This window comes from Gadus macrocephalus, chromosome 23 (assembly GCF_031168955.1).
Source record: "Gadus macrocephalus chromosome 23, ASM3116895v1".
NCBI classification, from domain to species: domain Eukaryota; kingdom Metazoa; phylum Chordata; class Actinopteri; order Gadiformes; family Gadidae; genus Gadus; species Gadus macrocephalus.
The window spans coordinates 8,534,256-8,547,378 of record NC_082404.1 but is presented as its reverse complement, the minus strand read 5'-3'; the positions used below and the strand labels follow the sequence as shown (position 1 = coordinate 8,547,378).

General features: G+C 49.8%; 1 protein-coding gene across 1 annotated transcript in view; it reads right to left on the bottom strand.

Annotated features, from left to right (window-relative positions):
- Nucleotides 1-8,073: 8,073 nt before the first annotated feature.
- The window catches only part of LOC132452919 (CYFIP-related Rac1 interactor B-like), a 30,967-nt gene continuing 25,917 nt past the window's right edge, over nt 8,074-13,123 (bottom strand). Inside the window, exons 6-12 of the mRNA XM_060045754.1 lie at nt 12,487-12,502; nt 11,021-11,317; nt 9,702-9,818; nt 9,531-9,610; nt 9,165-9,291; nt 8,998-9,068; nt 8,074-8,844 (exon numbers count right to left, since the gene is read on the bottom strand). Of these exons, the coding sequence (XP_059901737.1) occupies nt 8,781-8,844; nt 8,998-9,068; nt 9,165-9,291; nt 9,531-9,610; nt 9,702-9,818; nt 11,021-11,317; nt 12,487-12,502 (772 nt within the window). The 3' untranslated portion in view covers nt 8,074-8,780. The remainder of the gene's footprint in view (nt 8,845-8,997; nt 9,069-9,164; nt 9,292-9,530; nt 9,611-9,701; nt 9,819-11,020; nt 11,318-12,486; nt 12,503-13,123) is intronic.

Genomic DNA, 13,123 nt, shown 5'->3' with positions numbered 1-13,123 from the left:
AGACAGACAGACAGACAGACAGACAGACAGACAGAGGGGAGGAACAGACTAAGATAGATAGGCAGAGAGCGGCAGGGAGGGAGGGAGGGACACAGAGATTGAGACACAGGGAGATCAGGGTGATAAGGAAGACGTGCTCCTGGTGTGGAAACAGCGTCTGTTGGAGTAAGACAAGCATGATGTTTTCACAACAGAGAAAACAGGTGGCACACAGGTACACACATGCTGTTGCCCCCACACAAACATGTGGGCACTCAGCAACACACACACGTTTACATACACACACACAGGCACACACTTCCTTCTGCTGGCAGATATTTGGAACACAGGACCTCATGCTGTCATCTGTTCTACTGACTCATTCATCCATTAACCCTCACTATGACCCCAGAGAGAGACAGCGAGAGAGACCGAGAGAGAGACAGAGAGAGAGAGAGAGAGATTCAGAGAGAGAGACAGAGAGAGAGAGAGGGAGAGAGCAATAAAGGGATAGAGAGAGAGAGCCAGAGAGACACCAAGTGAGCGAGGTAGAGGTAGATTGAGAGGGAGGTGTATGATAGGTGGTGTACTGTGGGACAGGGCGTGGCAGAGTAGAGAGACACAGAGGTGGAGGTAGGTTTTGGTGGTGTTCTGTGTGACGGGGAGAGGTGTAGGTAGGTTGGGTGGGGTTATGTGTGTGGGGAGAGGTGGAGGTAGGTTGGGTGGGGTTATGGATGCGGGGAGAGGTGTAGGTAGATTGGGTGGTTTCCTGTGTGCGGCGATAGGGGTAAAGCGCGGCGTGAATTAAACATGTGTTGGCATGCTGCGTCTGGCGGCGATGAGAGCAGACACTCTGCATAATGCATGATGTCTGGTAGCATGGCTGGTAGAGAGACTACACCAGAGACTGGAGAGAGAGAGGCTAGAGAGTGAGAGAGACAACACCAGAGACTAGAGAAAGAGATATGAGAGAGAGAGAGAGAGAGAGAGAGAGAGAGAGACTACACCAGAGACTAGAGAAAGAGATATGAGAGAGAGAGAGAGAGAGAGAGAGAGAGAGAGAGAGAGAGAGAGAGAGAGAGAGAGAGACTACACCAGAGATTAGAGAAAGAGAGACTAGAAAGAGACCTCACCAGAGACTGGATGGCGAGGGTGGACTACAGAGAGAGAGCGAGGGAGAGAGACTACACCAGACACTAGAGAGATAAAAAGAGAGGTAGAGAGAGAGAACAAGAAAGACTAGATCAGAGACTTTGTCTCTCATACTATGGCTGTGTGTCTATATGTTTTTGCGCGCGCGCGCGTGCGCGTGTGTGCTTTGGCCGCGTGTACCCAAGCAGCCTTACAGTCTGCTTTGCTATTAAACATTTAAAAGGTTTTAGTTTGATTAAAATCTACAATGTGGAACCTCATCGCCTTCCATGACAGGAGACACCATATGTTTTCTCTCTTAGGTAGATGGAAACGCTTCAGAAAATGTAGCAAAACGATTCCACTGTAAAAAAATCTATAAATTACATTTACTGATTAAATAACTAATTTATAAAGAAATAAGACATTAAGACATAAGACACCCACATTCAGTGTTTTTTTACTCCACTCATAGAAGTTGACAACTCTACCGGGACCTGACTTTAACCTTGCACCATACAGAAGCGACAGGGATGGAGACTACTGGAGTACTAGGAGGAGGTGATGGAGCAGGAGCAGGAGGAGAAAGAGGAGTTAGGGGCGAAGGTACAGCAGGAGAAGGAGGAGGAGGAAGAGGAGCAGGAGGTGATGGAGAAGAGGCTATGTGCATGTGCGTGAGTGCGTGTGTGTGTGTGTGTGTGTGTGTGGGCCCAGAGGCACTAGGGCAGCCCTGGTGGTGCAGGATTACTAGTGTGAGGTTTGATTACTGTAATCTGATTACATTAATGAGATTAGTAGAGAGCTGGCAAAAAAACAGACGGAACACGCCTCTCACATGCACATGCACGCACACAAACACACACACACACACATATATATTAAAAGACACAGACAAACACACACACAGACAGACGCGCACACACACACACACACACACACAATATACTGTTGTACTACAGTACTACAGCAGGGTACTACAGTACAGTGCGGTACTGGTTAGTACAGAGGATTTGAACACTTCCTTTTTCTATTAAAAAAAGGGCGTTTCCAAGCGTTGAAAACAGGAAAACTCTGTTACACACAAACACACACACACACACACACAGGCCGAGGCACACCTGACCACAGAGACGGAGAGGATGCAGCAGAGCGGCCATGTTGGATCCTGCGGCCACAGTTGCAGCGTCACCGTCCACATCCTCGCCCAGACTCAGGCGGCTCCAGACAGTAAACGGCCGCTGCCGCGCAGGAAGTTGCGTTAGAGTCCATCAAAACTGGATGTGGTTGGCTGTACGACAAACCTGAATTAAACTGCTGCTGTTCCGATTACCATAACTATAGATATCATCTATATCATCTCTACAATGCGGGGCGGGCGGCGAAGGCCATAACATATTCATGAGATACTATTCATTTTTTTTCAAGTGCCTTATCTGATGGAGCGATGATGGCTGTGAAGGAATTTAAAGTGCAAGACGCGTGACTCAACTACACCTCAAAACGGCGTTAGAATGTGAGGAGACACAGCACAGAAACGCTCGCAAAACATATTAAAAATAAAATATAAAGCGGAGAATTAATAAACGACAGCGCACTCTCATTACCCCCTTGCCGAGACGTTATTTCATTAACAATTGGGTTAGTATAACAACTTCCAATAAAATGACTTGCAATAGTGTTATTAATTCAGCTCCATTAAACAAACGCGGCGATATTCCCTCACACCCGGGTGCGGCAGAAAGTGTGTGTGTGTGTGTAATGAAGTGAGGATGGGGAGAATCCTCAGCTCAATTGCATCTTACTAACAAGTCACTGCGTCAAGGTCTTTCCAATCCTCTCCCTCGGAGTGGCTCCTGGGTTTGTGTTGGGTTCAGTTGCTTTGAATCATTTTGTAATGTCTGGCTTTGTGTTGACTTTGCAATTCAGCAGAGCCGCATCACCGCCGCTGAATAAAACTCACTACGTTTTAATCACTGGTTAAAGAAAGAGCTAAAGGCGCCGTCTGCTCAGCAGACAGCGAACGAGGGAACTCATTGAACAAACACTAACAATGTACCAGCGATACACGAGTGAGGACGTTTACGAGAGGCCTGGTTCTGCTCAGCAGCGTTTGAACGCCCGCTGTGAGTGTGTGTGTGTGTGTGTGTGTGTGTGTGTACTGAGGCAACAGCGGGCCATCCTCATGTCATTATCGTCTCAGTGCGCTGCTGATAAAGCGGTGCAGCCTTCGCCCTATCAGGGTTAGCCGAGGCCATGAAACGGGATTGTGGATGAGCCGTTGGTTTTGACACTACTGATTAACTAAGACACCCCGATTAATGCAACGAGCGTGAGGAAGTAGGATTTGGGGGCACTGTGTGTCTATGCGGGCTTGTGTGTGTGTGTGTGTGTGTGTGTACATTTGTGTGTGTGTGTGTGTGTGTGTGTGTGTGTAAAGGGAGATGGTGAGGGTGGTGGTAGGGGGGTATTGTGGTGGTACTTTGTAGCCGTTGTCTTTCTCGGAAAAGTGAACTTGTCTCACCCAAGAGAGACAGATGAGGAGTGAGTTAGGGGATCTTGCGGTCTGAGGACAGAGCTCAGTTCTCAGGGTGGTGTGTGTGTGTGTGTGTGTGTGTGTGTGTGTGTGTGTGTGTGTGTGTGTGTGTGTGTGTGTGTGTGTGTGTGTGTGTGTGTGTGTGTGTGTGTGTGTGTGTGTGTTTCAGGGGGGGTACACTGGAAGCAGAAGAAGAAACTATTAGCAAACACGATTGACAGTTATGCCAGTTTAGCTTGGAAGAAACTTTCAAGATGTCAAGATTTGAGAATGATTCCAACATTTTCAAGAATAGCCAATGAATAAACCATGACACACAGGCTTATTGTATGGTGAAATACATCTAAATACAATATTTCCCTCAAATGAGGAACTGGAAGTGTATTAAGAAACAATTCTATATCTGACCGTTGATTCAGGACCGTCTGTATCATTACAGAAGTGTTTCTAAACTGCCACTTAAACGTTTCGTTTTCAGTAAGACCCTGCCAGACAAGGCTGTTAAGGTGGGATTCAACTGGAACTATGCTGTGCTATACTATGCTGCCCTGGGTCTGTACCCCCTGGGTCTGTAACCCCTGGGTCTGTAACCCCTGGGTCTGTACCCCCTGGGTCTGTACTCCTGGGTCTGTACCCCCTGGGTCTGTACCCCCTGGGTCTCTACCCCCTGGGTCTCTAAACCCTGGGCATAGAGACCCAGAGAGTAAAGACCCAGAGAGTAGAGACCCAGTGTGTGGAGACCCAGAGAGTAGAGACCCAGAGTGTGGAGACCCAGAGTGTGGAGACCCAGAGAGTAGAGACCCAGAGTGTGGAGACCCAGAGAGTAGAGACCCAGGCTGCATCCGAATACCTAGTACATACTATTTCTGTCTAGTGTCTACTACTTGACCATACTACACTTGACTGTGTAGTACGGTCTACAGACATGCGTAGAATGCCTCCGAACGCCGCCGAAACTCCACCGAATGTTTGGAGATGACGTATCTCCCCCCAGATGGCGGCAAAATGTACCTGTTTTCCGTCTTGTTATCGTTGCTATTAAATAAAAAAAATTCTCTTTCTACGCGAATGGCTCTTGAAATGGATATCTCTGCTAGAAGGCGTCGTCGGTCATCTCGTAGAGCGACTTACCGGCAGGTTATGTTGTATATATGTGGACATTTGGTAAGTCATTTTTTTGGAATAATAATAATACATTTACAGTTATTTGTTACTCCGTGAAAAAGACGATTGAAGTTAATTTTTCCTTTTTTATTGAACACACACACACACACACATACACACACACACACACACACACACACACACAAATAAAAAGCCGCTGTTGGTGGTGTCGGGTCAGCCATCTCTTCTTCGTTTGTTACCAGACTCCGGTTGCATTGTGGGATAGCGTAGTGTGGTCCGTGGTTCACTTTGGCGGTAGTATGCATTCGGAAACGACTTCCGTACTACAGAATGCATAGAGTATTCGGACGCGCTAGATTTTTCGCATACTACAAAATGCATACTATATAGTATGCAAGTACGAGTATTCGGATGCAGCCCCAGAGTGTGGAGACCCAGAGAGTAGAGACCCAGAGTGTGGAGACCCGGAGAGTAGAGACCCAGAGTGTGGAGACCCAGAGTGTGGAGACCCAGAGAGTAGAGACCCAGAGAGTAGAGACCCAGAGAGTAGAGACCCAGAGTGTGGAGACCCAGAGTGTGGAGACCCAGAGTGTGGAGACCCAGAGAGTAGAGACCCAGAGTGTGGAGACCCAGAGAGTAGAGACCCAGAGTGTGGAGACCCAGAGAGTAGAGACCCAGAGTGTGGAGACCCAGAGAGTAGAGACCCAGAGTGTGGAGACCCAGAGGGTAGAGACCCAGAGTGTGGAGACCCAGAGAGTAGAGACCCAGAGAGTAGAGACCCAGAGAGTAGCGACCCAGAGTGTGGAGACCCAGTGAGTAGAGACCCAGAGAGTAGAGACCCAGAGTGTAGAGACCCAGAGAGTAGAGACCCAGAGTGTGGAGACCCAGAGTGTGGAGACCCAGAGAGTAGAGACCCAGAGTGTGGAGACCCAGAGAGTAGAGACCCAGAGTGTGGAGACCCAGAGACCCAGAGTGTAGAGACCCAGAGTGAACCTAAAGTGTAGAGAGAGGAGCACAGAGGAGGAGGAGTTGGAGGAAAGGAGGGGAGGAGGAGGAGCGGGAAGAGTGCGGAGGAGGAGGAGGAGAGGAGGGGAGCGGGAACAGGAGCATGATGAGAGGAGAGGAGGAGTGGAGGGGGAGAGGAGCCGAGGTCTAGCACCTCCCAAACTCCTCCTTAGGCTCCATCAGAAACACAAACATGTCCCCAGAGCAGCTCCTGTTTGGTCAGGGAAATGCTCCACAAACATACACATGCTTCTGAGACCGAAAACAAGCCTTTGTTGAATCCCCTCCATCTCCTCCAGAGCTGAAGTGACCGGAGATAAGCTAAATGACACAACACACGGGGAGTATCAGCGTCCTATTTCACTACAAGCAGACACTCGATACCAGCGCCCGGACCCGTCCCAGGGCCCGCTCTCCCATTGGTTGAGAGAGAAGAGAGGAGACCGTAGTCTGGTCGCGGTCGCGGTGGGCCCCACATGACCACCGCCCAGGTTGTCACGGTGACCGCAGGTCAGGTGACATCAAGTCCCTCCGCAAGTGTGGTGTGCGGCAGAGAACATGCACACTTTGCATTTCCACTGCACTCTGGCAGGAAGAGTCAACCAATAGCAGCACACACACTTCAGATTCACCGCACACACACACACACATACACACACACACTCCCTCTCGTCCTCAAGGACCAGTTAATCCACCCACATCGCACCACTCTACATACCAGCCCTTCGCCCTTTCATCCTCCTCCAACCCTTCTCAGAGAGAGACTATTTATATATATAATTATTATTTTGCATCTTATTTTACTTTTTGTGCTCTGGAAATGTGGATTTACGTAACATGCCAAAAGCCCTGTGAATCCATGAAAGACACAGAGAGAGAGAGACACACACAGAGCGAGAGAGAGAGCGAGAGAGAGAGAGGGGGGGGAAGGGGGGTGTGAGGGAGGGAGAGAGAAGAAAGAGCGCTATTGCAGGGATGCTGCAGAACCGATGGGCCACACCCTTTGCTACCCCTCTCTCCCTCTCTCTCTATAGCCTGTCTCACACTCTCTCGCCCCCTCTATAGTCTCTCTCTCTCTCCAAGTTCTGCAACACTGCAGAGCTGACTGCAGCGTTGCAGTATGTCCCGCCCTAAAGAAAAGGGCGGGAAAAGAAACGAGGAGAAACGGAGGGGAGAAGCATGCTGAGAAAAAATATAAGGTTACAGCGGTGAGAGTGCTGGGGGGGGATGTTTATGTTGGGGAGCTGAACAGATATTGATGTTGGTGTGAGATAAGAGCCAGGAGGGACATGGAGACGTGGAGACGTTTATTACCGCATGTCCACAAGGAGGTGGGACTCTTAATGGTTCTTAATGAGGCTATCAACCACGGTGGGCACGGACATAAGACTACTTGACAAGCGATGAATAAGTGAATGTGCCGTTACTAACCTGCACCCTTCAGCCATTCATCAGCCGTTACACAAAACGACAAGATTGAAAAAATAAAGAAAGAAAAGGGTTGTGGAGTAAAGTGAAACCATTATTCAGCCCAAAGACACCAGACACAAAGGTCATGTTAAATAGCAACCGAACCCTAAAGCAAACTGTCAGCCCCCCTTCTTTAGGAGGACGGTATTGCGGCCAAGATAAAAACGCAGGCTTGGTAAACTTACTCAAATCTGTAGATTACATTCAATTTCTCGAAATGTGATAATAAACCGACGGGTTCAGACGTGTTGTAAGCGGGCTTACAACACGTAATACATAAACATCGAGCCGCTTTGTAACATCCCACTGTATTTCTGTTGATGTAAATTGCGGTGCGACAGAATTTGTTCCGGCAACCACATTTAACCACCCATCAGATTCAACCCTGCGGTGCCCATGTTGAGCAGGGTGAAGAACATTAACCCTGTAATCCACTGCCTCAGCTTGGCTCTGAAAGACAGACAGACGGAGAGAGAGAAAGGACCCCTGGATGTGATGGGCGAGCGCCGGGCTGGCTGTGTGTGGGTTGGGGGGGGGGGGGTTAAATCTATATTTGCCGGAGACATTCTCATCTTCTTTTACAAACTAAATATTTGGCGGTGTGGCGAGATGCATCCATAATGGAGGCTTTATTGGATCAAGCCGGGAGTGGCACCGGAAGGACGACCTTGCCCAGCGCCGTGGCTGTGTAGGGACCGCCGGTCCCCCTCCCCCCACCCTACCCTACCGGAGGCTGAAACATGACCCCCGCCTCCCCTCCCCCCTCCACGCCACAATGTCTGATAACATCAGAGCCCAGAGACAGGAAATAAGGACCGGAAGAGATTCAGTTGTAGAAAAACATTCCCGTTTTATTTGTTGTTGCTTTTTTTTTCTTTGTCGTTTGTATTTTTCCCAGCGATGGGACCCTGTCCATGTATAGCACTCACTCCACGCGTCACAGTTTGAAAATCATCAGATGCACAACTATCCAAAATCAAAACAAAACAAAACCTATAAAAAAATATAAAACAGTACTGTTAATCTCGGGACAGGTACCGTCTCAACAACAACAACAACAACAACAACATCACGCGCACAGCAGAGCAGACACATTCAACTCAAACCGATCTTAAATAGAGGAAAACTCAAAAGGACATCCTTTTGTTCATGCAGAAGATGTAATATTAAATAACTAATCAGACAAAAATAATATATACTTCTTTCTCTTGATATATATATCAATTTATATATTTCTTTCTCTTTCTTTGAAATGTTTCAAGTGTAGCTCGCCGCGCTCCCTGGCACAGGGAGACAACCCCTGCTTTTAAAAACACCTGAGCAGACGTCGGCTCTAGTGGATAAACATCGGAAACGTTGCAACTCCACGACAGCTTTTTGGCACATGACGGACATGACGACATCTCGCGTCCTAAAGGTGGGCGGAGCTGCAGCCCGTTTGCTTTAAAATAATAATTAAATAAGAAGCGTAAAAAGATTAATTCTGAGTGGTTCCCGCCCATCGGAGAGGGGGCTGTTGCCGAGGGCGACGAGCCTCTTACTGCAGCATGAGCTTAATCGTCTTGTTGGTCGACTCGTCGTTTAGGTGTTTCGTCGTGTACCTGCGAAAAATAAACAACGCACAAACGTTAGAAAGCGTATTCCCGAGCTGAAACGGTTTGGTCACCCACACTCTGCTCCATGGACCATCAAAGGGGATGTGTTTAGAGGCTGAACTGAAAATCTGTTCCGCCCCGGTCAGCGAAACGGCGTACCTGAGAGCGTTGAGCAGGCCGTCCACGCTGCCCGGCGGCTGGTCTTTGAGGACCTTAATGCAACCTTTCATCTGTGGGAGACAAACACACAGACACAACGTCTTTAGTCACAGGGGGCCCGGCGGCCAATCCCATCACGGGGGAATGGGGCGGGGGCGGAGACTCACGTCTATCTTGGAGGATTTGGCGAAGGCCCCGACCGGGTGGACGTAGTCGTAGAGGATGATGACGCCCACCATCACGCGCAAACAGAACGACACCGTTTCCTCGTTGGTGAAGCGGCTGCGGTACTCCCTGCGCGCACACGCACACACACACACACACACACACACACACACACACACACACACACACACACACACACACAGTGAGCAAGGCAAGGGGGCTTTGTTTGTACATCCCCCATCATGCGGATTGCGGCAGGAATCCCATTTGAAAGACATTTAAAGGACAATCGTTAAAGGACAGATCTAGCTCCAGATGAGCCTCTAACAAAAACAGTACGACCAATCAGAGTCCAGGTGAGGACTTACGGCGTCTCCAGCATGACTTTGCACACGCTGGCCATGGTACTGAGGCAGTCCGTCGTGTTCTCAATGGGGACGTTCTTGTTCTACAGACGGGGAGCGAGAGAGAGAGAGAGAGATTTAATGAAGTGATACGTCCATCCATCAGGGTCGGAGTCCACCTTTTTCTTTCCTCACCTCCGACACGAACTTGGTGGTGCCGTCGCTCAGCGTCTTCAACATGGGCGTGGCATCGGCATAGAACAGAGAGATCCGATTGGCCAGCTCGTTGTTCACCTCGTTCTCCCCTTCCGCCTGGAACATTATTAAAGATAAATATTAAAGCGCTTACAGAAACAATATTGATTATTAACCACTCAAGCAAAGTGTTCTGGCTCCGCCTAGTCTTGTGAACGTTTCACAGAGAACCCTGCGGGATTCATCCTGTTCTAGATGCATCTTTAAACAACATCAGGAGCCGTCCGGGCCTCAAGCTGTCTACCTTTCAGGGAAAGAACAAAAAGGTGTGAGGATATAAATAATCTCCTTCAATGTCTAATATCTGTAGTATTTTTCTTCGTCTGGGCTTTTAAGAGAGGACTTAAATCGAGAGCGTGCGTTTCACACGAGGGACGTTGGGCTTTCATCTCCACCGCCTCACTGTGACGCCTGAGCCGCCGCCGCCGCCGCCGCCGAGACGAGCAGACAGCGAGGCCCTCCGACGGGACGCGACGCGACAGCCTACTGTCGGGAACCATTTGGCTAACGGAACAGTCTGAAAGGATCGCATGAAACCAACCCTCCCCGCTGAACAACACACGGGCATGTATGCAGAAGAGCCAGACGTTATTCACCCAAATGACAAAAATGAGAGGAGACTTCTCCCATGACAAGAAGTGCCATGTCGTTGCATGGAAGGAAGGCATTCAAATGTGCTTCGTCGTCATGTAGCAGACGCTTTTCTCTAAAGAGATTGCCAGCGAGTTCAGATACAGGTCAGTGAGGAGCAAGAAGGGGCTAGACTGTACAGAGACAGGTCTTTAAGGATAGGATGGGGTTAGGCAGTACAGAGACAGGTCATTAAGGAGCAGGTAGGGGTCAGTGGGCATCTTGCTCTTGGAAGCCTACAGGTAGAATTTGGATATTAGAGATCGAACACAGAAGCTGGGAGTCAAACACCTTAACTAATAGACTTTCCTTGCGGAGCAGAAAAAAAAAAAAGAAGGTGCAATCCTTCCAGAAATGTGGGTCTGATATCTCAACTCAAACTGACATAAGTCATTCCTCAACACAATCATTTATCCAGAGAAGAAGAGCACTGTTGTGCTCCCAGGGTAGCGAGGGGGGTTCCCCAGTCTTCACGCCCAGCAGGGGCCGTGAACCCAGCCTGGGCACTGTTACCACGGTGACCTAGATTTTAGGGGGCCTGAGGGGGGGGGGGGGGGGGGGGGGGATGCCCATAAACGGGCGTATGGGACGGATCGGAGAGAGAAGGAGGGAGGACTGGAGGAACCCACCGGTAGGTTGTTGATCCTCATCCGGCTCAGCGTCCTCCGGTAGTAGCTGAAGTCGTTCTGGATGGCCGGGTTGGTCATCTGCATGGGACACGCACACACAAACAGCACGTTATGAGATAGAAACAAACAAAACATACACTGTACACCACTGTGTTCACCACAGGAAGGGGGGCGGTACCAAGGGACCCTAGAGGAGGAGCGCGGTACAGAGGGAGGCTGTAGGGGAACAGAGACGGAGGGAAACGGGAGGGTGTCTGGCGATGCCCGACATGATGATGTCATCACGCTGACAGGAAGTTGTCAGCATGGAGGTGGAAAAAAAAAGAAGAGGTATAGCCTGGAGGGAGGGGGGGGGGTGGGTGTAGACCTGACATAAAAAGGGACATGATGCGATTACACGTCGATCTGCTGATTCCAATCTACACACTCGCTCCCTCCCTTTGCTCCTCTACCCTCCCTCCCCTCCCTTTCTCCTCTTTTTCTTCCCTCCTCTCCTCTCTCCGCTTCCTCTTTCCTTCACTTCCTCCCTCCCTCTCCTCCTCTTCCCTCTCCGCTTCCTCTTTCCTTCTCTTCCTCCCTCCCACTCCTCCTCTTCCCTCTCCGCTTCCTCTTTCCTTCTCTTCCTCCCTCCCACTCCTCCTCTTCCCTTTCTCCTCTTCCTCTTTCCCCCTCTCCTCCCTTTCTCCTCTTCCTCTTTCCCCTCTCCCTCCTCTTCCTATTTCTCCTCTTCCTCTTTCCCCCCTGCTCCCTTTCTCCTCTTCCCATTTCCCCTCTTCCTCTTCTTCCTATTTCTCCTCTTCCTCTTTCCCCCCTGCTCCCTTTCTCCTCTTCCCATTTCCCCTCTTCCTCTTCTTCCTATTTCTCCTCTTCATCCCCCCTCCCTCTACTTCTCTTCCTCTCCATCCTCGTCACCCTCTCTCTTTCCTCGTGAGCTATGGGGGGGGGGGGACATATTGGACCAGCAGCATAGGGTGTCTGGACCTCAACAGACCGGCTCAGAGACCAGTTGTAAAGGACGATCATCCCTGCTATTGGACATGGGGGCGGTGCCTAATGTGGAGCTGGGAATTCTGTCGAGACTCAAACTGTGAAGGAGATTTTTACAGATAAGTTAAGTCTAAACGGAGAGAGAGAAGAAAAAGAGAAAGAGACAGAGAATCCATGCATCATCGCATGCTGCAGAACTGCTGACGCTGATGGGCCACGCCCATGTCTAGCCTAAGTCTGTCTGTTGAAATGAAGATGATGATGAGGATGTTATTTTGACACACTTTCACACCAGACAGCCAATAGTATGTCCCCTAAAATGGCGAACCAATCAGACCAACCCAGTCAGACCCACAAGCCACCAATCAGGGCTGGCTGTCGGGGGTCATGTTTTGGTACATGTTAGGCAGCCAGACATGCTAAGTGGGTCAGGAGACCCCGTCCACCATGGACCCCGGATAGAGCCGCTGGTACCTCACCTGAGGGGGGCTACGACTGGGGGGGGGACCCAGTAAGACCCCCCAGGGACGAGGGATCAGGAGCCACTGTGTTTTTATACAGAACTGACATTAATAAGACTCAGTTGAGCGTGAATAGGAGAGCGCTCGAGAGAAAACTGTGTGTCTGACAGTTTTACGTTCAGCTGACTGGTGTAAAATGAGGGTGGGGGGGGGGGGGGGGGAGTGATAGAGAGAGAGAGAGAGAGAGAGAGAGAGAGAGAGAGAGAGAGAGAGAGAGAGAGAGAGAGAGAGAGAGAGAGAGAGAGAGAGAGAGAGAGAGAGAGAGACGTCCATCTCTTGGAGTGGTTGCTCATCTATAAACCACAACACACTGCAGGACTGCAGCCCCCCAGAGGGTAACGGTCGTTCATCTCCTTCACGCCATTTCCCACGTCCCCGTTCTCTTCCCAGAGAGAGATACGTTTAATCCTCATATATATACACTACGGAGGTGGAAGGCCTAGTCCAGCTCAGTGTAAGTCCTGCCCGGTATTTGTACGAAACCGCCAGGATCGGCTAATCATTCTGGTAAAGTTAAGTAGCTGAGTTTGTTCAGGTCAGGGTTGGCATGAAAACATGACAGGACCTAACATGTCGGAAATTGGGGTTACACATC